General features: G+C 41.9%; 5 protein-coding genes across 12 annotated transcripts in view; 2 read left to right on the top strand and 3 right to left on the bottom strand.

Annotated features, from left to right (window-relative positions):
- Nucleotides 1–6,089, bottom strand: part of PMS1 (PMS1 homolog 1, mismatch repair system component) — a 42,469-nt gene extending 36,380 nt beyond the window's left edge. Inside the window, exons 1-4 of one of the 6 annotated variants that reach the window (XM_048310034.1) lie at nucleotides 6,009–6,089; nucleotides 4,348–4,437; nucleotides 3,484–3,637; nucleotides 1,191–1,373 (exon numbers count right to left, since the gene is read on the bottom strand). In XM_048310034.1, the coding sequence (XP_048165991.1) occupies nucleotides 1,191–1,373; nucleotides 3,484–3,615 (315 nt within the window). In that variant the 5' untranslated portion in view covers nucleotides 3,616–3,637; nucleotides 4,348–4,437; nucleotides 6,009–6,089. Of the gene's footprint in view, nucleotides 1–1,190; nucleotides 1,374–3,483; nucleotides 3,638–4,347; nucleotides 4,438–5,583; nucleotides 5,797–6,008 lie in introns of those variants that run through there. The other 5 variants (XM_048310033.1, XM_048310032.1, XM_048310035.1 and 2 more) reach the window with 5 other exon arrangements.
- On the top strand, nucleotides 5,944–12,551 carry ORMDL1 (ORMDL sphingolipid biosynthesis regulator 1). Of its 2 annotated transcripts, none has more exons than XM_048310042.1 (5): nucleotides 5,944–6,067; nucleotides 6,314–6,376; nucleotides 7,432–7,625; nucleotides 9,987–10,138; nucleotides 11,098–12,551. In XM_048310042.1, exons 3-5 carry the CDS (start codon nucleotides 7,452–7,454, stop codon nucleotides 11,231–11,233), a joined length of 462 nt encoding a protein of 153 aa, XP_048165999.1. In that variant the 5' UTR covers nucleotides 5,944–6,067; nucleotides 6,314–6,376; nucleotides 7,432–7,451; the 3' UTR covers nucleotides 11,234–12,551. The 2 variants fall into 2 exon arrangements, with proteins under 2 accessions (XP_048165999.1, XP_048166000.1); XM_048310043.1 differs by having other exon boundaries at nucleotides 5,946–6,067; nucleotides 7,445–7,625.
- A 472-nt stretch (nucleotides 12,552–13,023) lies between these two features.
- Nucleotides 13,024–18,091, top strand: OSGEPL1 (O-sialoglycoprotein endopeptidase like 1). Of its 2 annotated transcripts, XM_048310039.1 has the most exons (8): nucleotides 13,024–13,276; nucleotides 13,417–13,666; nucleotides 14,291–14,678; nucleotides 15,570–15,774; nucleotides 15,855–16,003; nucleotides 16,566–16,696; nucleotides 16,854–16,925; nucleotides 17,787–18,091. In XM_048310039.1, exons 2-8 carry the CDS (start codon nucleotides 13,455–13,457, stop codon nucleotides 17,875–17,877), a joined length of 1,248 nt encoding a protein of 415 aa, XP_048165996.1. In that variant the 5' UTR covers nucleotides 13,024–13,276; nucleotides 13,417–13,454; the 3' UTR covers nucleotides 17,878–18,091. The 2 variants fall into 2 exon arrangements, with proteins under 2 accessions (XP_048165996.1, XP_048165997.1); XM_048310040.1 differs by lacking the exon at nucleotides 13,024–13,276 and having other exon boundaries at nucleotides 13,513–13,666; nucleotides 14,296–14,678.
- Nucleotides 18,092–18,183: 92 nt separating this feature from the next.
- On the bottom strand, nucleotides 18,184–21,918 carry ASNSD1 (asparagine synthetase domain containing 1). Its single transcript, XM_048310038.1, has 3 exons — nucleotides 20,434–21,918; nucleotides 19,353–19,534; nucleotides 18,184–18,506 (listed from the first exon to the last, which is right to left on the bottom strand). The coding sequence occupies exons 1-3, from the start codon at nucleotides 21,916–21,918 to the stop codon at nucleotides 18,245–18,247; spliced, it is 1,929 nt and encodes a 642-aa protein (XP_048165995.1). The 3' UTR covers nucleotides 18,184–18,244.
- ASDURF (ASNSD1 upstream open reading frame) lies at nucleotides 21,812–25,591 on the bottom strand. The gene is made up of 4 exons (XM_048310041.1): nucleotides 25,415–25,591; nucleotides 23,204–23,257; nucleotides 22,590–22,665; nucleotides 21,812–22,011 (listed from the first exon to the last, which is right to left on the bottom strand). Exons 1-4 carry the CDS (start codon nucleotides 25,487–25,489, stop codon nucleotides 21,941–21,943), a joined length of 276 nt encoding a protein of 91 aa, XP_048165998.1. The 5' UTR covers nucleotides 25,490–25,591; the 3' UTR covers nucleotides 21,812–21,940.
- Between the last annotated feature and the right edge of the window lie 1,073 nt (nucleotides 25,592–26,664).

Raw genomic sequence — 26,664 nt, 5'->3', positions numbered from 1 at the left:
ACTGAAACTTCAGGAGACAGTTTGGGTAGGTAGAACACAATTAATGCCAGGAGTGTTAATTAACATAATTACTGATACAAGGAGTAATACCTATTAAAGCACTGCATACACTCAGACCACCTCCCATCTCTTATGAAATGTACCATAGAGTTGATTATAAGCTCGGAACAGAGGGCATTCTGCTCTGAGAGCTCATTAGAAGGAACCAATGATTGAGGTCTGTCATCATCTTTCAAAACACCAAGACTTTTGAAAGCATCTTTGGAAATCCCCATCCAAATACACAACCCACTCCTGCTTAGTGCAATGTGAATGTAGCCCAAGGTATCAAGGAGTCCAGCTGTAACATCATCTTTCCTGACCTCAACAGCTGATGGTTCCAACCAGACACAGGTATCGGTACCTTCCTGCACAATCTAATCCTCAGCAGACTCGAATCCAAAACTTGACCTTGGTGTAGCATGAATACAGAAAGGCAGAGCACAACAGATCTGGCAGATGCTGTGCCTTTAGCAGCCTGAACACTTTTCAGATGGTTTTGAACAAACTTACTTACTCTTAGCCAACAAGTTAAGTCGCAAATATCAGTACACTGCCAACCTCCTAACACAAACATACGGCTCAGACTCAGATAGGTCAGGTAGCAGGTTCCTGTTTAGTCATAGGGACAAAGTTTGTGCAACTGCAGTCACATTCATGTCAAAGAGCAATAAGGAGCCCAGCAAGATCCCATGACTGCTGATCACCTAGATAATGAGGCAGAAATCATTACTGGAATGGTGGCTATGTGAGCCATCAGTTCCCTGAAATTATTTCTCCTGGCCATCATCTGCTGCTCCTTGTCTTCATTTACCCTAATTCATGTAGCCAACTCAGCCATACTCTTTGACATGATACTCCTTGATACAAAAGGAAAGAGAATACAACACAATCCGTCTGTTACATGTTCTGATAGAGGAAAATAAAGAGAGCACTGCTGTGACCTGTGTGACAGAAAGGCAGGACTGACACTAACAAGAAAGTCATTATGACATGGCTTCTGGGGCTGGGGAGAAAGGCAGCGTACACAAGCATATCCCTGGAAGGCTGCTGGAACATTTAAACTCTTTGCACAGAATAGAACTTTCATGAACACATACAGACAACAAAAATCATAACACAAAGGCTACATATTTATAGCAAGTGCTCACCTCTGACACACTGCAAATCGATCCCAAAGCTTCCCCACGGAAACCGTACGTTGTCAGCCTTTCGAGGTCCTCAGAAGAGCTGATTTTTGAGGTGTAGTGTTTAATTGCCATAACTGGAACATCATCAACCTTGATTCCACTGCCATTGTCTCTTACTTCTATTTTGCTAAACCCGTAGTTCTCCTAAAAGAGAACCAACCAAATTAATTAAGACACAAGTTTGAAGCAGCTAAGGTTACAGCTTCTAACCATCCATACAGAAATGGAAGTTTTGCTTGTTTGGAGGAACTGAGCAACCATTAAATGTCTCTGTTTAAGGAAAAAAAAAAGAAAAATACATCATGTTAGGATAACAGTGATGGTTTCTCCAATTAAATATCATAATTCATATCCTGTGATTTGGAAACAGCAAAACCTAAGCTCAAAAAGAGACCTATAACATCACCTATGGCCATTTTGTCAATCAAGACAAACACCAGCCAAAGCTTCCGACTACAGTTCACCACTGCCACAACTTCTATCTGAGAATCATTCCATCTTCAGGTTCATTCCTGTCTGTCTGCAAAAAAGTAATTGTTATCTTTGTTCAGGCAAATTGGGTAAACTATGCCCTCTTATCCCATCTGAAAAAGATTAAAACAATGAAAATGCTGCAGTTTCAGGCAAAACCCATCAAGCTGCAAAATGGAATTTCAAAGTTTCTCTTCTCTGCTATGCTTTTGAACTAATCCAGAATTAATGTGGTCATTGACCTCTATTACATGGTCAGAGTTATTTTGATTTCCCATTAAAAAATACCAGAAAAAAATCCACTGTTTTACAGTATTACTGTCGAGAGTTGTGCACAGTGTAGGTTTTCTCTTCTCCCCTAGTATCCACAGAATAATCAGCAAATCTCTTTTAATCACTGAAACTTGTGTAAAGCCAGGTTTGTTTGATTGGAACTACAGTGTTTTGGATTGGGCTGGACTGACAAAGAATGTAAGAGTACTGTAGATGACTCATGCACTGAAAATGGTTGAAAATGCTCTTTTTAATTGATTTGGGACTTCTCACTATGAAAACAGCTGGTTACTGTGCTGTAAAACCCACGCTGGTTAGAGGGCTCTCTCCTCTGCAAGGTTTCTTCCAACTATTCTGGAAAGCTCCAAAACCTTTCTGTTCACTTCTCACAGTTACTGATAAGCTCCCAGGATCTAATTCCAATACTCTTGCCCCCACAGCTGTGCACACAATACTCACTTTGGAGTTACCCATGAAGCAAGGTACTCTGCAATCTAAATATTGAAAAGACAGATGTTGACAGACCATAGCAAAGAGAGTATCTTCAGCTCACTTAAGGCAATAACAAACACATTCCTTGGCATCTGCAGGAAACCATTCTCAGACGGAAAAACTCTAGAGTCATTCAGAAAATATAGCAGACATGGACAAAGAAACAAGCAGAAATTGAACCGCTCTCCTAATTAAGAGCATTTGTCTAATGCTTAATTCAAGAATATCCTACACATGCACTGTTATTTGCAGAAAAGGAAATTGGATACAATTCTGAATACATACATTTATACGGGATATAACAACACTTCCTTCTTACTAAGCAGGAGATACTGCTGCTATACAGCTGCTGACAAAACACTGCAAGAGCAGAAATATGACAGCAAGAGAAGCAGCTTAGTTACCCATTTTACCCAATTTTGGGGAAAAAAAGCTCAAATTCTTTATTAAAAGTAGTATTTTCTACTGTCAGAAACTATCCTTGAGTGACATGTCAACTTTTTTTAACAGCTTATAAAATAAAGAGTTAGAAGTAGCCAGAGTTCACCATGCTAATTAGAGACAGGGTGGTGATTTGTATTATAAAAATGTCTTCTGTTTTGAATGGCCATCAACCTTCGCCATTGTCTCCATTTTCACCTTTCTGAAAATATTTTGTAATGAACACTAAATATGTCTGCCTAGCAGCAAATCCAAGTCAAACATCTTTTAAAACAGGCTATTAGTCAGAAAATGTAAATTTTATGTAGGAAAAGGAGGATTAAGGAAGCTGAGATTTCTTCCCCCATGATACACTCAGAAGCACAAATATGCTTTACTGTTTCAGAGCAGGGCCTCAAAAACACAAATGGAAACTAATTTTGTACCATTTTCAGTTGAGGTAAAAATATATACATATAAACATATAATAATCATCACCATGTCCCAAACCACAATAGCCTAAAAAAACACATTTGCAGGGGAACAATTTTTCATGCTTCTTATTTTATATCCAATTATTTTTGAGAGAAAAACTTACCAGTTTAATATCAATGCCTGTAGCACTGGCATCCAAGGAATTTTCTATCAGCTCCTTCACCACGCTGACAACTGAAGTAATCACTTGAGAACTCGAAAGGAGCCGAATTGTCTCTCCAGGCAGCTGTTTCATGATGGAATAAGATTTAAAGAAGCTGCATAGAAAAATAACAGAAAAAGAATGTAAAAAGGAACACTAAAATTACACATTTCTAAGAAACTGTTTCACAGGAACTTTTAAATGCAGAAAACCCCAACATTATGGCTGGAAAGTGAAAATTTCAAGTTACAGTAGGACCCAGCTTCCTCTGCAGTCAATAGGTGTTGGGAGAGAAATGGGGAGGCAACACCGTGGTGCTGAGGAAAAGCCATACTCAGTGGCAATGTGATCTACCGGCAAAAATGAAAACCAAACAAAACCCAAAACATTTCCCCATTACTATCTTGCCTCTCTGATCTGATGTACTGTGCGTCCTCAGGCAGGTCATTTTATGTCACTCCATCTCTCACTTAAAAATGAAGATGCCTTATAAAGCAGTGGAGATTTCTTCCTTTAATCACTGGAAACACGAAGAGTTATAAAATTCTTGCTGTATTTTACAGACACTCTACCATGAAGAGATTGTATGTGGATCTGTGAATTTTAGCATGCATTTCTGTTTAACTACCTACATTGAATAAATAGCCAAGCCCCAGGAAAGCTATTTTGCTGATCCTTGTAGCCTGCCAAAAAAGAACTCAACCACAGTTTTATATGCATATGAGAGAGGCGGGGAAAAGCAGTGCTAGGCAGCACTTTGCACCTCAAGAATGGTTCAAACAGGCTTCTTCTCTTCTCTGGGTTATGTTACATAATGTTACTTACACTGAAAGGCAAACAATCCTGACAGTCCTGGCTTCCCCATTGATTCAGTCCAAGGTATCTGCTGAAGAACACAGACTTCACACTCAGCACCTGTGCCAAGGATATGAGCACACGTGGAGGAATGGAACAAACCCAGATTTCCTCCTGACACAGTCAGGACCTAGTGAGGGATTGCAGCCAATACCCCTAACCATCACTACCCTGCAGGGCATAGGCAGCTGATGCAATTACAGGACATTTCTCTGTCTCAACATCCTTCTAAAGACAGCTACTCTTTAAACATAAAAGACAAAGTAAAAATGTGGTTACTTGGGTTGAGGGGGAGGAAGTACAGTATTATGAAGTACAAGCAGCACTGAAACTTTTCTAGGAACAGCTACAGTGGGGTTTTCTCTTGTTGTTATTCACATTGCAAAGGGAGTTTGCCTTTCAGATGTGATAAAAGGATCTGACAAATTGTTTTTCCACCAACTGGAAAACAAGAGGAGCAGGAGAAAAGGTGCACTGCTGAAGATGGACCAATATTAATATCATGTACACGTGTTCAGAGAGGCAGGTTTTGAGGCATTCACACATTGTACAGGACTCCTGTGTCAAGTGCTTCATGAGTTACTCATGGGAGTAAATCAGATGGAAGCTGGATGTCTCCATCAAAAGACACTAAGATATGGGAGGATCTTAAAACAGAAATGTTGCAGATCTCAAAGACATATTTTTTATGAGGTGTGACTGATGCAGGCAGTTTGGGAGAGGAACCATCTCCTGGTGTGCCCTCCCCTGCCCTGGACCCAAACTGAAAGACGCGACACTGGCCATGTCTCAGGAACACCTGTTGGGAGGGAGAGAGGAACCTCTGGGACTTCCTACCTATGGAAATGCATCCAACCCCTGAGGACTGTTTGCTAAAATGTTGGGGTCTCCCCCCACTAAAATACACACATTTCAGCTCAAGCCTCCTTACTACTGTAACTCTTCAGGGACCAGACGTGTTACAGCTGTGTTCTGTGGGAAAGCACAGTATTTTCTGCGTGTGAGCCCCATCACTGATGTAATTCCTGTATCCCTCTACAGCAAGTCCGACATGCCAACAACTGCGGTTCTACACACCCTCAGCTAAACCGGGAGTAAAATCTCCCTGAACTTCACGGCTCCGGCACCACAGACGTCTGGAGCCACACCAAGAACCTCCCCCCCCTCCGACCACCGCCTTTCTCAGGGGCCCTCCCCACCACGCACTGAGGCAATTCTTCGGTTTATGAGACGAAAAAGCGGGCGAAAAGCTGCAGATAAGCCCTGCGGGCCCTCGAGTTTACCCCAAACCGCACGAGTCGTCCGCAGTTCCCGGTTCTCGCTGCGAGAGGCGGGGCACCGCTCCCGCTCGGCGACGCGCCCGCTACTCCCCAGGGCCTGCCGGGCCTCTGCCTACGGCCGCCCCGGCTCGGCCGCCCCGGCTCGGCCGCCCGCGGGAAGCGGCGCCCCGGCCCCGGCGCGGCCTCAGCGAGGCGGCGGCGCTTCCCCCCTCCTGCTGCCCCCGCGGCTGCGCTACCTGCGCGCCCGCCCCGCGCCCGTGGGCGGTGCGGGCGGCCCGGCCCGGCCCGGCCCCGCCCGGCCCCTCCGCTCCCCTCCCGACCGGCCCTGCACACGGGCACCGCGGGCTCTACCTGCGGCCGGCGCCCCGCGCTCGGCTCCGGCTCCTCGGCGGCCGCGGGGCTGCGGAAAGGTGGGGCCGCGGCGGGGGGCGGAGGGACGGGCGGCCGGGGCCGCCTGCGCGCCGGGGCTGGAGAGAAGGCCACGGGCACGGGCGGCCTGGGGCAGCGGCGCGGCCGGGCGGCAGCGACGGAGCGGGGCCGGCAGGGGAGGGATGGCAGAGGAAAAGCGGCGGTGCAGCGAGCTGCCTCTCGGATCGGGCTGGAATCGTGGGGTGGAACGGGAAAGGATGGTGGGTCACCTCAAGATGTCTGTCTAGGTACTGGCTCGGCGGGTGCTGCATCCCAGGGAGAGAGGAACAGCCTCGCGTCGCCCATCTCAGGTAACGCGTCCCCTGCAAGTGCACGGCTTGCAGTGCTTTGCGACAGGTACTAATTAATGTCGGCAGTGCCCCGGTTCGGGTTCGGGTTCATCGTATCTATTTTTAGTCTACTGCTGTTAATATTTCAGAATAGTCGGGTATTTTATATTTACTTTATACTCTGTACAGCACTAAGTAAGTGTCAGAAACAAACTTCTTACCAAAAGCAAGCTGCTTTTGCTGATTAAATAGTGCTTTTGTATTGTGATTCAGATGACTGCTAAAAAAAACCTTCATCCCAGTCCCACAAATGAATATACGTAGTCTCAGAGATGACGTGAGTTTGAACTAAGCAATAGGTTAGGGGTTTTTTTAATTATCATTACAAATTTTACTGCAATAGGACGAGAGTGGCACTGTAGGTAAGTTCTGTCAGTTTCCTGAATATATCAACATACGGAATTATCCTGTGTTATCTCTGCATGGGTCTGTTGCTTAGAAAACTTTTGAATCTGTTTTCTAATTTCAGCCGGATTTAAAAGATGGAAATGTCTGTCTGAAGACTAATAGATGGGGAGGGGAGGAAATCTGCACTTTGCTTCAAGAAAAGGAGGTGTAGATTACTCCTTCATTGTTCTTTCTAGAAGTAGGTGGCTGGGCAGTTGGTATATGCAGAATTCTTCACTAACTTTTACATGAACAAGAAAGAGGAGGAAGATTGTCTGATGTAGGAAGCAAAAGAACTTTGGATATTGTCATGGATGGAGGAACTTAATTCAGAGGACAAAAGTTATTAGCTCGGTTTCTTACAGTTTTGCAACTTCAGCTTCTGACATCACAGCTTACTATTTTTTTTAAAATGTCGCTTCTGTAGCAGGCTAGTGAATTTTATTTGTTTGGACTTGTTTTAAACAAACAGTTCCCAACTGTCCCTTTGTATTGATTTCTCTATAAACCATAGTTTGAAGATCTTGAGGTACATCCTGGTTCATGCACTGTGTTCCCTCCAGACCTGCTTCTTTAAAGCAGCTTTTTCCCACATTTGAAAATTGCATTTAAGTACTCCTCTGTAACAGATCTGTTTTATAGGGTAAAAATGAACGTAGGAGTTGCCCACAGCGAGGTAAATCCAAACACTCGGGTGATGAACAGCCGTGGAATGTGGCTGACATACGCGCTTGGAGTTGGCATGCTGCACATTGTCCTGCTCAGCATTCCCTTCTTTAGTGTCCCTGTCGCCTGGACTTTAACAAATGTCATTCACAACCTGGTGAGTACCCTCTCTTGGAACAGGATTTCAAAAGTTGTTGTTCCTGTGTATTTATTTTCAGTAGCAAGGGAAGAGGAAAATAGCCAGTCTGTATGAACAATGAGATCCTGCTATCCAAATCACCACCTATCCTTGGCCTATCCACAAATGATTGGCTGCTTTGGGGAGGAGGAGTGATACATGACCACTTTCGGTTTAAGCATGAAAGACCTGAAATATTCTTTGTGTAGTTATGTATTCTTTTAAATGGCATTTAATTAGGCTGGAAGGTTGCAGACATAAAATCATCATGCCAACCAACTTTTACAGTGTTCTGTATATTATTAGAGAGCTGTGCTGAATCCATAAATTATCACATTTTTAATTCTTGGACACTATCTACTAATTTTTCCACATAAATCTGTTAGTATCCCGAAATGTTTAATTTTAGCACCTTACTTTAAGAGAAGTATTTGTATTCTATTTCTTATAGCTTAGATTTCTGGCCAAGCTACATAACTCAGAATGAGTTCAGCATACAGTGTTGTCACTATACACGATGTTAGAAAAATCATGCTTGAAAGCAGTGGGATAAACTGGACTACTTTGACCCCAGCCCTGAAACCAGTTGTTATTCAGAGAGTTGTGATTTGCATGATGATTTTTGTATGCAAAAGATTTGGTAAGCTGCTTTCTGCTCCTCTCCCCAGGATGCTATCATTTTCTTGTAATCACCTAAAGTAATGCTATCTATATTGGTCCTACCATGCTTAGAGAAAAGAGGGCCATAACCCAGAAATTTTCATCAGACCTGAGGTTTGCTAACTCAGCTTTCTAACACTACCAGCAAAGAAGACTTGACAAAAAGATAGCTCCTTCCTTATTTAGGATAGTTCACTGAGGATGGACAATATCCTCTTGAATGTAAATTTTTATTTAAGCTTTTTGGTTTTAAGGATAGGTTTAAAACTACTGGTGGAATTGGAACTGTGATTAGAGCATTATGTGTGTTATCTTTGACAACATCAGACATGTCTGACTTCAGAAGATGTTGGCAGAGACAAGTATTACTAAATATTTCCCACATGCCTTACTGAACTCATTGCAAGTAGCTGTAATGACAACAGGGATGAGAGCATGCACTGGCAAGTAGTTTTGTAGTGGAACACTGGAAGATGAGTATAAATTGCACTTTTGGATATTTCAGAATTTAAATGGCACTTCTTTTGGAAACAAATCCTTGAATGGTTTGACTGAAAAAAAAAAAACCATCTTGGATTTCCACTAATGGAAAACTCTTAGCTAACCTTGAAAGCATTTTTGGTGGTTCTTTCTGCAAGTACCACTGTGAAATAAAATGTGTAGTAAGCATTTGGAACAGTCATAAAAGTGTCTTTATGGTTATTAAAACTGACACACTGCAAACATCATGAATCAAAAAATGAATTTAAAAAAAAACCAGTAGTCCTAGGTTCACAGGGCTCTGGTCTGGAGGCTGTTCCAAAAAAAGGTGGAAGGAGACATGAAGTGATTTGCTGAGATGTTGCCTCCATTATAAGACTTTGGAAGAAATGTGATTTTTTTTTTTTTTTTTTTTTTATATAAAGCTTTCTATAAAATTTTTTCTAGTATATAAGAAAGGGAAGAAAATCTTTGATATTTTCTGTTAGAGACTCTTGCTTGGAGTTGGTGTGCACTCTTTGATAGAAAACAAGTGTTTTTTAAAACTGGAAGAGGGTGTAGTCCCCTGTTTGAAACCAAGAGGCCCAAATTGGTCTTTCAGAACAAACCAGACATGGCATGTTCCCATCAAACAGGAACAGTCACAGAGAAAGTCCAGTGTGGTTAAGGAGAAGCAGCAAAGAGGTGGACAGATGGTATTCAGCAGAAGGCTTAGTCAGCTTCTAAGGATTTGAAGCTGGCAGGGGGCTGAGAAAGATTTCAGGAATTCGTGTGATATTGTCAGTATTTGTAGTTAGATTTTTGCTTTGTGCACACTCTACTTATCACTCAGTTCACACTGTGCTACAAAAATGGTGATACAAATCAGCAGCCCCACACTTGTTAGCGTGCTTGTTGAAATTCTGTTGAATTAATGGTATTTTTGCCAGTTAATGTAGAAGGCAAGGGAGTGGATTGGATGTCACACAGACTTTGGCTTTAATTCTGACTCTGCCAATGACTGCACAATCTCGGATAAATCACTTCTTGTCTCTTCCTTCCTTTTCAATAATTTGTCATTTCTGGCTAGCAGCTCTTCTGGGTGAGAATTCACTCACTCTATTTTTTTTTTTTTTTAATTTTATAATGCACTGAACAATGTAGCAATTATTTAAAAATACTACTAAAAGTGCCTCTGTATTCACTTTTTATTTTCCCCAGGGAATGTATGTGTTTTTGCATGCAGTAAAGGGAACTCCTTTTGAAACACCTGATCAGGGCAAAGCTAGGCTACTAACACACTGGGAACAACTGGATTATGGAGTACAATTCACATCTTCAAGGAAGTTCTTCACAATCTCTCCTATAATTCTGTGAGTTCAAAACTTGTGTTGTAGATGAATTGACACATAAAGCCATTTCAAAAGCTGCAACGTAATGGGTTGCAATTTACAGTCTAAAAGCATTTCCTGTGTATTTTTTCTTGTTTGTTTGTTTGTTTCTACATCACAGATGTAGGGAGTATTTATTTACAGGCTGTGTAATCAACAATCTTTCTTCTGCTGCTTTTGACACTCCACATACTGAAGTCAAAGTTTGTAAACAGTTATTAATGGGGCAGGTTTTAAAGACTAGAGATGCTGTGAGGAAAACTTACTGTTAAGTCTTGAAGTTCTTTAAGAGATTGTGAAGTCATAAATATTGAAAATCTAAACTAATTGCTTTTGTGACAGCGTTTATTAACCATTTTGTGAGCTATGAATGTATCAGTCCTCAGTGAATGGGGTCTGTTGTCCGTTTTGCTTTGTACATATTGTCTTCTATTTACACTAACTATGTAAATGCCTTAGAAATTCTACACACCTGTCTCTGTTGACAAAAGTGTGGTTGTGTAACTAAGAAAAATCAGATACATATTTAATATCCAATTTTAAAAGTCTTTCTGTTTGTCCCTGAAGAAAATTTACATGTTCACTTACATGGCAGAGTGAGAGGGGAGGGAAGATCTTGCATCATGTTTAGAAAGTTGGCTCATACATGACAGAAACTGAAAAAATATATATAACTCCTCAAAATAAGGTGGTGAGAAGGGCTGGAAGAAAATAGTAGACTAAGAGTTACATTTTAGCACCTTGAGAGGTATGGAAGAAGAGACTTAGACCATAATTTTGCTGTAGATATTCTAGAACCTCTGGTGAGATATTTAATACAGGAATAGATGTCGTTAACCAGTAAAATCTTATTGATCACTAAAGCACTTCTTTCAACTATGCTTTGTGTGTGTTTTAGACAAGGCTGCCATCCACTAAGCTTGCTCCCTTTTTTCCTGCAGGTACTTCCTGACGAGTTTCTATACAAAGTATGATCCAGCACATTTTATCCTCAACACAGCCTCTCTCCTGACCGTGCTTATCCCCAAGCTGCCACAGTTGCATGGGGTTCGAATCTTTGGCATCAATAAATATTAAGCAGAAGGTTCAACACTAGCCGTCCCTGACATGGCTACTGCTGCTCCCCAGGTGAAGGAAGCGAGTAGTCTGCTGTGCTGAGTATCTCATCATAGTCAGGGAGAGATGCTTTTACATCTGAGATACAATTCCTGCTTCCTGCAGCATTGTCTGGGATGAAAAATGGCTTTATAAGATGCCTTCAAATACTTCAAAGTGGATTGGAAACCTGTAGCAGAAAGATTTCCATGAAGAACTGGGCAGGCCCAGCTCTAAAGCCTAATCCCCACTAAGACTGTACATGTGGCTGATGCAAGTGGCTTGTAAGTAACAGCTGAAATGGAGAGCAGAGTTTCACAAATACCCCTCATCCATAATGCAGGTGGTAACCTTACGTATAAATCCAGAATCCTCGATGCCAAGGACTGGTGAGGCCGCATTCTTATATTAAGTGAAATTAGGTAGTTTCTGCTGTATGGATTGTAGGTGGTTGTGCTTGTTATTGCATCGTAAAAGTTTGTCCCACAGTAAGTACTGTGACAGCGAGCATAAATTGATGGTATAATTCCTGCCTTCTCTGTTCTTGTGATTTTTTAAATTTTTTTTTTTTTTGTCACAGTGACTGAAGAAAGTCCTTAACTGCCAGCTCAGGGGTTTTCCACATCCACTCGATGGCTCAGTTTATGTATACTTTTACAAGTTGCCACTATTGTGTTTATTTCATTTTGCTTACCAGGATATTGACTTTCCTATGTGTAAATGGGACATCCTGAAAAATTGGAATTTCTTTTTAGGTGTGGATTTTTGACTGTTTTCTCTGATATTGACTGATGGATTATTTCTCAGTAGCTGAGAGGCCTGTGAGGTGGTGGGGAAAGGGGTTACTGCTATTGTAGGAGAAGCTGCTCTGTTACAGAACAAGTGTCAGAACACGTAAGGGAAACTGTGTAGGTTGTAAGCTAGAATAGAAGCTGAACTAGAAGTAGGTGAATAGGCAAATCACATGGACTAACTATGCTTTTGCAGAAAAAGGTATAGATAACTTGCATGTCTTGGAAATGTGGAGGAACGCTGTGTTTTAGGGGTACTGTGTAGTACGGGGTAATCTTGTATATAATCAGCTCTGGAATTAGCGTGAAGGAGGTACATCTACAGTTCTGAGCGCTTATTTCCCTGTTGTGCAAAAAGGATGAATTCTGAAGTCTGCCGTGTGTCTGCCAGCCAAAACCGGCTCAGATTTAACAGAAGACTCCATTTAAGACTTGATTTACATTTTGGTTGCAGTGGCAGCCAGTGAGCTGGAAAAAAATAAAAATAAATAAAAAAAGACAAGCCCACAGTTGTGTACTTATTTTCTTGCTACAGTATTTTCTGGCTATTTACTTAAGCGATAAAGATGCTGTTAAAGCAATGAGTTATAAATTTTCTTTAGCAATTGAAAGTAATTAGTACTTTGTGTTGTTTGCACAGAACGTGGTAAGTGGCTGATTTTTAAATAATGGCCATCACAAGTCTGTGCTACCTTTGACTGTCGCTGCCGAGGGGCAGGGACTGCACGACATGGCCCGAATTTAGTGTCCGCAGGTCGCGGGGCCGGGTGCCTCGAGGCGGCTGGACAAAGCCCTTGGGTTGCAGAGGACTGGGGAGGGCTCCGCGCTCCCGGCCGCGCTCCCGCACGGCGGCTGCGCCGGGCCCGGAGCACCGCCCCGTGCCCCCGGCGGGGCGGAGCCGAGCCCGGGAGCGGGGCGGGCGAGGGGCGGCGGTGGCGGCGGATCGCGGCACGGGGGCAGCGCGGGGGCAACGCGACGCGGGCGGGGCGTCCGGCGGGGGGTTCCGGCCGCCGCTCCCCCTGGCCGGGCGGGACGAGGATCCGCGGGGATGGGCCCGAGCCCGTGACGGGAAGCGGCAGAGCGGCCAGCTCAGCCCTGCCCTGCCCTGCCTGCACAGCAGCGCTCACCCACCGGCGCTTCTGCTGCGGGCCGCGGACGGGCTGTGACCTCCCTTAGGGCTGCAAGAGGCACCACCAGCAAGCGTGGTGAGGAACTCTCCTAACACGTAATTCAGGTAAAACAAGACATTACCTCCCAACTATTTTTTTCTTAGGGTGTTAAATGTCATGTGTGGCCGTTCATAACTTCCAAAGCTCTCCAGAAAATCAGCAGAACACGTGCTTGAAAACCCTCCAGTAATAATAAATTGTACAGTTCTCTTCTAGACGTAACCACCAGGTAGATTATAAACAATGAGCAGTATTGCCAAAAGCCTTTTGCAGTCAGTTAAGCACGGCCGAGCTGCGTGTCTGAGGAGCAGTTCTGCTCACTCTGGAAAGCAGCGTTTTCGAAGACTGGTTTTGGGAATAGAGACAAGCTGTGACGACACCGGCGCTGCTGTGGTGGATGAAGCTGGCTGTGTTCTTGGAGAAGCACTGCACTGTCAGAAGGATGTTCATTTACAGTAAGAATAGACTTCTCTCAAGGCTTCTGCCCCAATAACGATTTTATTGTTATTGTTACTTAGATCATCTTTATAAAAGTCTTGCCTGCTCTGTAAGACTCAGTAAGTGGTGGGTAGGTGTGAAGATGTATCGCTTGGGCCACAGCACATACTGCCCGAGATAGTACTAAGGGGGAGGAAAGAAATGCCATGCATTTAACAAGTTTTCTCCAGTATTTGCGTTCAAAGAGAGATTACTTCTCTAGCTTGAATAAAAGATGAAATCATTGCTACTGTTAAAATCACCAAATGTCTTGACTTTTTAAAGGGAAACTTAATCAAATATAAGCATTGGTGGTTAAGAACATGAACTGACGAATGAGGGGTTGTGAATATTAAGTTATATTGTTTTGGAACAGTGTTGAGATACATTTAAAAAGCATCTGTACCAAAAAAGGGAAAGTTACATCCTTTTCTGACCTTCCACTGATAATTATGCTCTCTTCAGTGCTCTTGACAGTGCATTTGAGAATGCACTAAGGAAACAGGCAGGATAGACAAGGTTAAGAGGTGCCTGAAAACTATTTTTATGGCATTCTATCTGTTATGAAGTACCGATGCATTGTAATTCCTTGGTTTTACTAGAACAGGCGGAATAATTCCCGTGGTGGCACAGCAGCTTCACAGAGAAAACATCGAGCAAGTGGTACAAGAGGCCTTTCGTGCCAGTGGCGTTTCTGTAGCCGAGCTTGCGGCTGTGGCGACTACAGTGAAACCGGGGCTTGCTCTGAGCCTGGGCGTGGGGCTGCAGTACAGCCGGAGCTTGGTCAACAGGCACCAGAAGCCTTTCATCCCCATCCATCACATGGAGGCTCATGCACTGACCATCAGGCTCATACATCACCTGGAATTTCCCTTCTTAGTTCTCCTAATCTCTGGAGGCCACTGTCTCTTGGCAGTAGCACAAGGAGTTTCAAATTTCCTCCTGCTTGGACAGTCCATCGACATTGCACCAGGTGACATGCTGGATAAGGTAATATTTTCTTTCCTCCCTTTTTCTTAGTTGTTTTCTTCTTATTATTGCATTTATACTACATAATGGTAGTATTATCATTAACCCGAGGACAGCAATTCAATGCGAGTTTTATGTAACTTTTTTTTCTATTTTGAAGTACCATAGATTTAAGACACGAAAGACTGCTAAAAATGAACACAAAGCATCAATTGCAATGTATGTACATCAATTATATTTTAGCAAATAGGCAACAGAACCAAAACTGATGTTGGAAGTTTCAAAGATACTGATTATACAGAGAAGTTGTATTAATTTGAGAAGATTGATAGAGGTATCTTGAAGGATGCTGTCAGGTTTAAAACAATGCATATTAAAACATTTCTTATTAATTTTAGTTTTTACAGTTTGAAAAGTGTGTTTTGGCTTTCAGAATCTTAAGTTTTCTGAGTCCCTGAGTACAGTCTGTAAAATTGGTCACTTATGGCTTTGTTCTCAGACACAAAGTTTTTAAACAGTATTCGTACATATTAATTAAAGAATTGGGGGAGTGCATGGAGTCAGAAAGAGGATTTTTGAAAACTGAAACCAACTTTTCTCCAGTGTATCTAGTAATACAGTATGGCAGTCTCTGTGTGTTTCCTATTGCTTGAAAATGGAGTAATTAATGTTTCCTGCAAAATTTGTTGATCCTTATGTTTGCTCAGATTGTTCTAGAATTGCATTTCTAAATACTCCAGGAAAAAAATATATCCTGCTGGGCTGGTGTTACATCTTATTCTTACCATGCCCTGTTTGTAATTTCACATTGGGTTGGATTTTTTGGTGTCACATTTTACTCTGTGGACTACAGTACAGTGATGCAGTTCCAGGAGGAACTGATTCCAAGTCTGTTGTTTACCATCTCCTTAGGTAGCACGAAGATTGTCACTGAAAAAGCACCCAGAGTGCCACAGCATGGCTGGGGGGAAGGCCATAGAACACTTGGCTCAGACTGGGAGCCAGGAACTGCTCACCTTCCGACTGCCCATGCAGCACTATCGGAACTGCAACTTCTCCTTCTCTGGACTTCAGAACCTTGTCAATAATGCCATTGTACAAAAAGAAAAAGAAGAAGGTATTTTTAGGCAGTCAGATACAAACTGAGCTTTTGATGACCTACACTCAGGAACCCCCTTTGATGATATATTTTTATAGGTATTCAAGAAGGTGAGATCCTGTCCTGTGTTAAGGATGTTGCTGCTGCTGTACAGCATGCGGTGGCTGTTCATATTATCCAGAGGACATACCGAGCCATGCTGTTCTGCATCAAAAACAGCATATTGCCATCAAAAAATGCCACTTTGGTGGGTATACTTTTTTTCCTTTTTATATCTGACTATATAACATCATTTGAAGATGCAGATGCCTTACTGTACTTTCTACCTTGACAGGTGAGGAAGATCTCTGAAGGTATTATGTTGTTAAAATACCAGGATTGAAGTAATGGTCATATAAACATTTAGCTGGGTTTCAAGCTAGAGTGAGATTTTCTTACTATCTAATCTAACCTCCCATAACAATTTAGGCCATATAATTTGACATTGTGGTCCCCAGTACTTGCCAGCTGTTCTAGTTACAGCGGAACCATAGACTGGTTTAGCTTGGAAGGGGCCTTAAAGATCATCCAGTTCCAACCCTCCTGCCGTGGGCAGGGGCACCTTCCACTAGACTGACATGCCTCAGGAATGTCTTTTAGCATAATAAGCTCACTTAGCTCTTTTCGGGCATGTTTTAATCTTGAAATGCAGCATTTATTGCTGTCTTTAGAACTTCAACTGATAACCCCTTTTTGAACAGGATGCTAGTTGTGTGTGACCCATCATTAGTTTTGAGTTAATGCCTTTTTTTTTTTTGGAATGCTGTCAGGTTGTATCAGGAGGAGTTGCAAGTAATCAGTACATCCGAAAAGGTCTACAGAATTTGGCAGATGCAAATGATTTTGCTTTACTGTGTCCTCCTCCAAGACTCTGCACTGATAATGGTGTTATGATTGCATGGTAAGATTTGTTTCTCTTTGCATGTGCTCCTGTAATGTTGTTTAAAGTTGACAGGAACCAGAGGAATCAGTCAGGAACCTCTTTGTGTGCTGACTGAGCCCTGTGCTCGTATTCAGAGTTGTGACATACACTTTAATGTAATTGCTTTCTTGCTCAGGAATGGCATAGAAAGGTTACGTGCAGGACTGGGGGTTCTACACAGTACTGATGGCATCCGCTACGAACCAAGGTAAGTGACTGCAGTCCCAGTCTCTTTCCTCACTGCTCGCTGTGGGCAGTGAAGGGGGAAGAGGTCACGATAAAGAGGCACAAGCTGCTGAGGAGTGACTTTGCAGCACATACAAATTTTAAAAGTTACTTTCCAAGGCAGTTGTTAAATACAAATGATCGTGGCTGGCATTTTTGTTCATTTTGGCTCAGAAACTTAATTTACCATATATCGCAACAGTTCTATGTGTTTTCCTATTATGACTGTGTAGATCTTAGGCTTAAGGCCAAACAAAATGCTGATATTTCAAAAGTACCAGCTGGTCTTAAACTTAGGATTTTTTTCAGGTTTTTCCCTTTCCCTTTTCAGAAAAACAGACTTGATGGGCTCAATACAAAAAAAAAGTATCAATTTTCACATGAAAAATGATAAAATATCCTACTTCAAAAATAATTTGCTGTATATATTTCAGAGAATAAAAGACCAAGGTTAAGTTGCTGTAGAAAATACATTATTTAATATTGTCCTAGGAGATACCTGTGAATCTCTAGTGTGTCTTGCATTCATCAGTGAGATATAAAATAAATTATCAACTAAAATCAGAATCTAAATAAAACAGCCCCAGAAGATGGCTTTGAAATCACAACTGTGTTTCTAGAATTTGGAATGGCTAAAAATGCAAATATTTCCTTAGTGTAAAGATGTTTCCAGGTACAGCTTCAGACAGATCATTTTAATGGTCACAGTCTTAGAAGTGCAGGGAATGTACTGAAATACTTTGACTCTTATGCCAATTGTAAAAGAAGTCTGTGAAGCTGTACATCTGTGTGCTATGGCAATGATGATGTTAATTTTTAACAAATTCATAATTTTGTTTTCTAGAGCTCCCCTTGGAATTGATATTTCAAGAAGAGTTGAAGAAGATTCCATTAAGGTGCCAAAATTAAAAAAGATACGATGGTTGGCATCTTAAAAAGTAACTTAATAAATGCAACTGTAACTTGTTCAATAAGAACTGTTTCAATGCTGTTACGTTTAGTGACTGCACTTGGATTACAAGTGTTGACAATCAGCCATCAGAGAAACAAATGCTGTGTGCTATCACCAAAGTGATTCCAGTTACTATGCCACACTAAGCATTCTCAGTATTAAAACAACAAGAAAAATAAAAGCGCAGGATGCATTCATAGTGAGTCTCTCGTTCACGTACACAAGTACAACTCTGATTTTTAATAATTATGTCCAAGTGTGTAAAAAAAACCAGACTGAACATTCTAAGAAAACTTTAAAGATTTACTGAATTTGCATATAGAATAAGTGCAGCATCTCAAAATATAGCTTTATAATTCATCTACTGAAAGTAACTTCAGTCTGCTGCATGTGTCAGATGCTTTTTCACTGTTGCTCTCTAGTTTTGCAATCCGAGATCCGAACTGTACAGCCCTTTTTGGCAAAACAGTCGAGGCTGTCAGGCCCAACTCCTTGGCTGCAAGGCGCAGAATCAGTTTCTCACCAATCCCTCGAGGTAAAGTCAAATCAGCTTTTTCTGAGACAGGCAGAGAATTAAGGAATGAAACAACATCTTCATCAAGAAAAGGAAACCTGAAAGAGATACAGGTGGGGAAGGACCCTTTAAAAATTTCATAGGAATAGTCTTGGTTTTCCTCTTTACCACATGCAAAGACTGTGTGAAACTACACCATAAATTTGAAACAAAAAGATTTACACAACAAATTCTGATATCATTCTGAATTTCAGGCATTCACACCTAATCACATGCATGGTTAAGAGCACTGTACATCCACCACTACAAGTGTTCTTGTGCTGAACTGAAAATGTGCAGCTACGAATGGATTTGGAAAAACTCTGGCACAAAGATCACATGAAAAAACCTTTCATGCACCTGAGTGGCCTCTGCTCCTGGTAACACCTAAGGAATTTTTTGCAAGTTAATGGTAGCATGGAGAAATTAGACACAAATAAAATGATTCTTCAACTCTTCAGATTTAACAGCCAGGAAATGTGGTGGATATTGACTGTGCCTTTACTGCATGAACAGTAATACACAACTTCTGTTACATGGTCATGCTCCAAAAACACTCCCCAAAGGTCCACACCAGAACACTTCAAAGTTGTGCAAAAGACTGTTTAGCTTACAATTATAAAGCCAGCTTAAATTTCCCTATTTCTACATCTGTTGCTGCTTCTTAAAACTTCTAGATGGAAATCAAGTTGCTGAATTTCCTTAAGTAACTCTTCCACAATATACTACAGACCACTTTTTAAAAAAACAAAACCAACAACTCCACAACACAGTACACATTAACAAAACTGCAGCAGAATTAGACAATAAAACACACAGAAGTTTCAATTAAGATTTTTTTAGGAGTGTTAAAAACTGCATCTAACTGGCAAAACCAGTTTTGCTCCATGTTAAAACATTAATACCTGGCTTCTTTTCCATGATCACTGATGATCCTGTCATCTCTACCAAGATTTCGAGAAGAAATGCGACCTAACTCCATTTCAAGTTCTTTATTAAGACCCTCTAAGCCATCTTTTCTGAAGCAAACACGATGTCGAGAATACCCAGCAAGCTGCTCATCTGCTCCAATTCCTGTAAGCACAACCTAAGAAAACAATATAAGAAATCTTAGAGTCTATGCAAGCTAATATGTAACAGATCTTAAATGTTTAACTACATCTTAAGGAGAAAAATTTTAATACACATCTTCTAAAGATATTACCTATCAGGATGAGCTGTGCCTTACACATTTACAAAGCCTGAAGTAATTCCCAGTGAAGTCACTGGTAACTTGAATCATGTTCACAATCAGACATAAAAGTACAGACAAACACTGCTAGTGGAGCAAAGAAAAAACATCTAAATAATGTCATATGTATCATATACACCAGTATATTTGAAGAATGTCTTTGTTCGTTTCTATGATAATAAACAGCATTTGTTGAACACCAGCCTTTAAAAATTATTGCCAAAGATTATGTCATATGTTGTAAATAGTCACCTGAACGTACACCCAGAGTACTATTACTTTACCAGCTAGTGGGTTAGTAACAACTACATTACACAAAGTAAAAATGGCTTACACTACTCAGTAAGTACAGTAAAATGTTATCAAGAGAAAAAACTATTACATCTGGCCCATTACTGCGCCTTCAACAGCTGAAATTAAACAGTTCATTCTTCCCTACACAAACCATCAGGAATAGAGAAGTGAGAAATCAGAATCAAAAATGATAGATGGTGGTTATTTTTTTCCTATTCATATTATTGCATATCCAAGTTCACTGAAAAGCCATGCACATTACATGACAAAAGAACTGAATGTGATTTTTAACTCTAGAATTACACAAATTCTGTAATTATAGAACTATTCTACATCCTGACACTGAATTTCAGAAGCCTTATGAATAGCAAAAGATCCCAGCTGATTTCTGAATCAACAAAACTGTTTTTACATTCAGAGGTCAAACGTAAGGCAGAAAACAAAACAGAAAAACCCAGTACCTTTGCAGAACTTTTATATGGTTTCAGTTCTTCTCCTTGGTTACTAATAAAACCCTCTCCTCTGGAAGCAAACCAAATTGCACAGCCAATACTGTCATCTAAGACTGTATCCAGTGGATAGATTAGGTAATGAATGCGTTGTTTTCTCATTTTTTTCAATTCCTCTAGTGTTACATTAATTTCCACAAAGTTCCAGGTTCTTGAAGGGTTAATGGCTTCTAATTCCTTCAGTCCTGCCCTACCAGTGATTCTGTCAGGAACATCAAAGCAAGATAAAGGAGTACCAGTGTCAGCATCAAGATCCTGACAGCTTTCTTGAGGACGAAGCAAATCAAGCTGTATTTCATGGCTGGTATGTCTTTTAGTGGTACCCTTGTGCTTAGCTTGCTCTTTCATCAGGAAAGCTACATTGAGAAGATCAATTGGCTCCTCCAAAGGCACATGTTTATCAGCCAGGGCTGCAATAACCATAGAATCAATGCCACCAGAAAAGAGCACTGCAACATGTGCTTTCTTATGAGACATGCTTGGAACTTCCCTTGTTTTCTGATCGCAATCTCTGAAGAGACATAGAACTCGTCTCTTGACTGCTTCATTTAAAACATCAATAAACTGACAGGCTAATTTTTTCTTGTGTTCCTCTGCAAGAAATTCTTGAAGGGTTTCTACAGAAACCACACAGTTAATGTTGCTAAAATTAGATCCTGGACATGCACCTGAAGCCTGAGCAACTGTTTTATTTAAGGGGATAACTGGTGCCCTAAGACACAGCTTTGATTCATTCCCCACAAGACGTACATGGTTTGGTAAGTCTTTTGACACTCGGTCAAGAACATTAATGCATGTTTTTTCTACTGCTTTCTCTCTGCAGCTGTACTTCCAAGGAAACAATGTTAAAGACAAAGATTTAGTTGTTGCACAAGCTTTGAGATCAATTTTGAAAATTCCAGATGCTGGGACTTCTTGCCATTGGCTGCCTGATTCAGAACAACCACTTACAGATGTGAGACAGAAAGCACTGTCAACCTCATTACTGAACTGCCAAAGCAAACTACGACGACCAAAATAATCTCTGCCAAACCATAAACTGTGTCTAGGTGCTTCATAATAAATAAAGGACCAGGGACCCTGAAGTGATGAGAAGAGTGACAAAATGTCTATTTCACTGCTGCATAAAGCCAGATGATGAAACATTACTTCAGTATCATTCTCTAGGTCTCCTACATGCACTCCATTGAAAATTTCTCCATTCCAAAGAAAAATATTGCTATTGGCATCTTCCAGAGGCTGAGGAGTCACCAGTCCCCTCAAGTGTAGTACATGGCCTGAAAACAGACATTCATAAGAGAGATCAGACACAGTTTTTATCAACTGTTGACTACTGTCTGGTCCTCGTCTTCTCAGATGGCAGAGGATGTCTTCACTAAGGAAATCACAAATCGCACGCTGGCTGCACAAGGTAACAACACAGCAAATACCACACATTGCAACAGGGAATTCACAGGAACTACTTCTTGATTTTAGCCTTTTCTGAATTTTCCAGCTCCTGATGTGCCTTCTTCAACTCATCTAATGTATCTGTGTAAGACAAAATTATACAAATAATCATTTTCATAAACAGGAAGGTTTATGTGTAGATAAGTTTAAGAGTATATCTACAAAGTCAGTAATTCCAGCCACTTGATCAATTTAAGTGATAAACATAAAACACTAATTAACCAAAGTGCTATGTTTGTGTTCCATCATTACTAACACAAGCTATATAAGCTTACTGTAGCATGTTCCTCTTTAATTATACAAGGATGATTGGTTTTTTTCTTCCACAGAAAGCCACAGTGCAATAGGGGAATAGCCAACTCCCACCTATATAATCAGTATGACTTAAACATTTGTAGTAAGAAGAGGGAACTGACAATTAAAATGGCAACACTATTAATGCAAATCAAAGCAAAGAGAAGTAGCAATTCTTCACTCCAGAAAATTAAATTTATACTCTTCTGATGCTCGTTCCATCATCGCCTCTATTATCCATTCTCCTATTACTTGTATTTGACACACAGCTGCCAGTTTCTCATTTTAACATACCTCTGAAATCAGCTACAAATACAGCTTTTAAATATTCAACTATTTGAGATACTTTTACACTGCAAACTTACTTTTGCATTGAGACAGTGTTTCTGTTCGGTCTGCAAGGAAGAATATGTTGCTATTGGGTTGCTGCTTATAAACTTTCTGTAAAACAAAACCCACACTGCATTAAGTCAAATCAGCAGATTCTGGAACCACACTGCAGCAGGAGCTGGTGTGGGTCCAAAGAGACACTCCTGGTATAAAAGTGAAGGAGTAAGTTTTGCCCTGCCAACACCAACATTCTAATGCTGTACCATCAAAAGCATTTAACTCTCAACCCAAGACAATTCTGAATTTCTCTTTTCCTTATCCACAAGGGATCACATTCTATTTTAAACAAATGCACAGAAAAATTAAGAACACTTCATGAATCCTTGTAATCAACTCAAACATCTTAATGAAATAACTCAAAACATAAAAAAAGAAGAAATCCCAACAACATACTGTGTTACACTGCACAAGTACACACAATCAAATCATTTGCAGGACAAATTGTTCTGGGAACAGCAGACCACATGTGTATTAAAATCTGTATTAAAACAAACTAAAGACAGCATGTTCTGATTTTGTTTTCCTTCTTGTCTCTATTTTATTTCTCTGCTAAAATGAAATAGTCAAAAGCAAATCTGTAAAATCTTACCCGGTTCTTCTTCAAATTAGAAAGCTCGTCGACTACAACCTTCTGCTCTTTAATCTGAAAGGCAAAAGACGCATTTGAATTTAATGATAAATACAAGCCATCGTATTATAATCCTAGTGGTGAGCATGTCTACTGATATTTTAAGACAGCAACATGCCTGTGTAGCTCCAAATGAATCGCTGAAGACAAAGTAAATATAAAAGTTACATACTTAACTTCTCTAGAAACAAGTTAGCTTGCATGCATTGGTATTTCTCCTACCCTCAAAAGCCTCCGGGAAGCCTGAGTACTGACAGCTATTTATAATCAGAGAGCACATTTATCCCCCTCAGAAGAGAAAACATGTACACAACTAATACAACATCGAATAACTTTAGAAAACAAAATTCAGCATAACATCAAAAATACACTTTATAGTCACATGTATGCTCCAGATTCAAAATGAAATGAATGAAAACCCAAATACTCTAGAACTGTACTAGGAGCAATGGCAACCTTTCTATTGCTCTGGATTTTTATATTAACTTCATTAGTGGGACTTACCACTCTGTTCTGCACTAAGAGATGTGGCAGATATTCCCATTTTCTTTTACAATGACAGCTGTCAATGCTAAAGAGTAATCAGAAGGACTATTGCAAAAGCCAAAAACTACAACAAAACCTGTTCAGAGGGTACAATGCTTTTTGTTAGAAGCAAACAATATGGGTTTCTCTGTTCTTCTTTTGTATCTCCTAGAATTGGTGCAACAGTAGGAAGCTGCCACAGAGCGAGGTCAGCCAAACTGAATACGGCACACTGAAAGTACAACTTTTCCAGCAGCTACATTAATGTCTTATATCTACAACACCAACAGGCAAAGCAGCAGTGCCATCCTCTTCAATGGACTAAACCAGCCACTTAGGCACAACAGAAGTGACAACCTGTAGCTCTGTGATGCCCCAGCTTTGCAGCTTCCCAGGCAATCAAAAACATCACTGGCTCTATACAACATGGCTATATAGAAATAACTTTTTCATAGAATCATGGAATGTTAAGCGGTTGGAAGGGACTTCAAAGATCATCTAGGCCCAACCTGCCCCTGCCATGGGCAGGGACACCTCACTAGACGTGGTTGCTCCAGGCCTTATCCAACCTGGCCTTGAACACTTCCAGGGTTGAGGCATCCACAGCTTCTCTGGGCAACCTGTGCCAGTGCCTCACCATCCTCACAGTATAGAATTTCTGCCTAGTATCTAACCCAAATTTGCCCTCTTTCAATTTGTACCCGCTACTCCTTGTCTTACCACTACAGTTCCTGATGAAGGGCCCCTCTCTGGCTTCCCCTTAGACCCCCTTGGGATACTGGAAGGTTGCTGTGAGGTTTTTTGGAGTGAAAGCAGTTTCATAGGGCTTGGCAGATTGCATACTGAGCAAAGCTACGGGCACCAGGGAAGAGGGAGCAGATGCACAAGGAGCACCAGCCTCTGTGGCTGAAATCCCTTGGGACATTTTGGGCAGATAAAGCTGAAGTAGGTACTACAGGGAAGCCAAATGAGAAGCAGCTCAGGACACTCGGTTTGTTCAGCCTGGAGGAGACTGAACGGAAACCTCACAGCAGTCTACAAGTTCCTCAGGAGGGGAAGTGGAGGGGCAGACGCTGATTTCTTCTCCCTGGTGACCAGTGACAGTACCACAGGGAACGGCCTGGAGCTGGGTCAGGGGATGTTTAGGTTGGATATCAGGAAAAAGTTCTTCACCCAGAGGGTGGTTGGGCACTGAACTCCCCAGGGAAGTGGTCACAGCACCAGCCTGACAGAGTTCAAACAGCTTTTGGATATCGCTCTCAGGCACATGCTGTGATTCTTGGGGTGTCCTGTACAGAGCAGGAATTGGACTCGATCATTGGGAGTTTCTTGCAACTCACGTTATTCTGCGATTCTATGAGAAAAATCTCACTGCGCCTCACTTGATATTTCAAGCTCAACTTGAAGCAGTAAAACCCAAAATGCCAATCTGGCAAGCGAGCTATTAGCGAGGCGACACGGGCTCGCTACACGCGGGACGCCCTCGGGGCCTGACGGCACAAGCCCGGGCACAAGAGCCCCGGTCACCGACAGCACCCGCCCTCCTCTTCCTCACGCTGCTCGCACCCGAGGCGACAGACTCCGGGGGCTGCCCGCGCCTCGGCCCAGACCCCGGCAACAGGGCCCCACGCAGCCGCCTCCGCTCACCCGCCGGCTCAGCTCCTCCTTTTGGCGCAGCGCCGCGCTCTCCCCATCCTCCTGCCGCGGCAGGAGGCCCGACATGGCCCCGGCGGGCACCGGGCGCTCAAACCCGACGGCGGCGGCAGCCCCCCACGCTCCGACGCACGGCCGCTAAGGCCGGGCGCAACAGAGCGCCTGCGCGCGGGAGGGGCCGCGCGGAACACCACCAATCAGCAGGCGCGGCCGAGCGCGCGCAAGGGCGCGAGCCGATGGCGCGAATCCTGAGGGGGCTCGCGCCCCCGCCCGGAGAAAGCCAGAATTGCGCCGGCTGCCCCGGGCGGGACAGAGTTCCCGGGAGCCGTGTCACGCTGTGTCCGGGACAGGCCCAAGTTAAGATGTTTGGAATGAGGCTTGGAAACTGTGCCCCTTGTGGAGTGTGCCGGAACACCCGGAAGAGGAAAGGAGCCGGCTTGGTGTGGTGTGACCCCAGGCTGTTGTCGGGCAGCGGGCTGTCAAGCCCTTTTAAGCGGTTTGCTTAAAGGTATTACAGGAGAGATATGAATCATACACTGTTTATAGATATTAGGATCATATGTTTCACTATGTTAATTATTAGGACTTGTTTCTACAAGAAAGATACAGAAGGACTTTTTAGAAGGGCATGTAGTGACAGGACAAGGGGGAATGGATTCAAACTGAGAGAGGGCAGGTTTAGATTAGATACTTGATGGAAATTGTTTACACGGAGGGCGGTGAGACACTCGCACAGGTTGGCTGTGGCAGCTCCATCCCTGGAAGTGTTCAAGGCCAGGTTGCACAGAGCTTTGAGCCACCTGGTCTAGTCCCTGCCTACGGCAGGGGGGTGAAACGAGATGACCTTTAAGGTCTCTTCCAACCCAAACCATTCTATGATTCTATGGGGTTTTTTTATATAAGATGGATGTTTAAGACCATCCACCTAAGATGATCTTAGCATTTCTCCATCTCTTCCATTCTAGTATAGATATGACACAATGATGCATATGTCTTTATAAATACCTGTATTATATAATATATAATATAATATATACATATAATATATAATATAAATAAACCTGTCTTTATAAATACATTATTGTCTTATTTTTATCCCTCTTCTTCTTTTTAAACATTGAATAATTATTCTAAACACTCAAGCATAATCCAAATTTACAGACGGCTCAGTTGTAGGATTTTATGAGATTTCTATCCCACTTGTGGTCTTTGTGGTACTGACTGCAGTGCAAATAAAGTTCAAA

The sequence above is a fragment of the Corvus hawaiiensis genome, chromosome 7 (assembly GCF_020740725.1).
Source record: "Corvus hawaiiensis isolate bCorHaw1 chromosome 7, bCorHaw1.pri.cur, whole genome shotgun sequence".
NCBI lineage: Eukaryota > Metazoa > Chordata > Aves > Passeriformes > Corvidae > Corvus > Corvus hawaiiensis.
The sequence above is the reverse complement of the archived record's forward strand: the minus strand, read 5'-3'. Positions and strand labels throughout refer to the sequence as shown.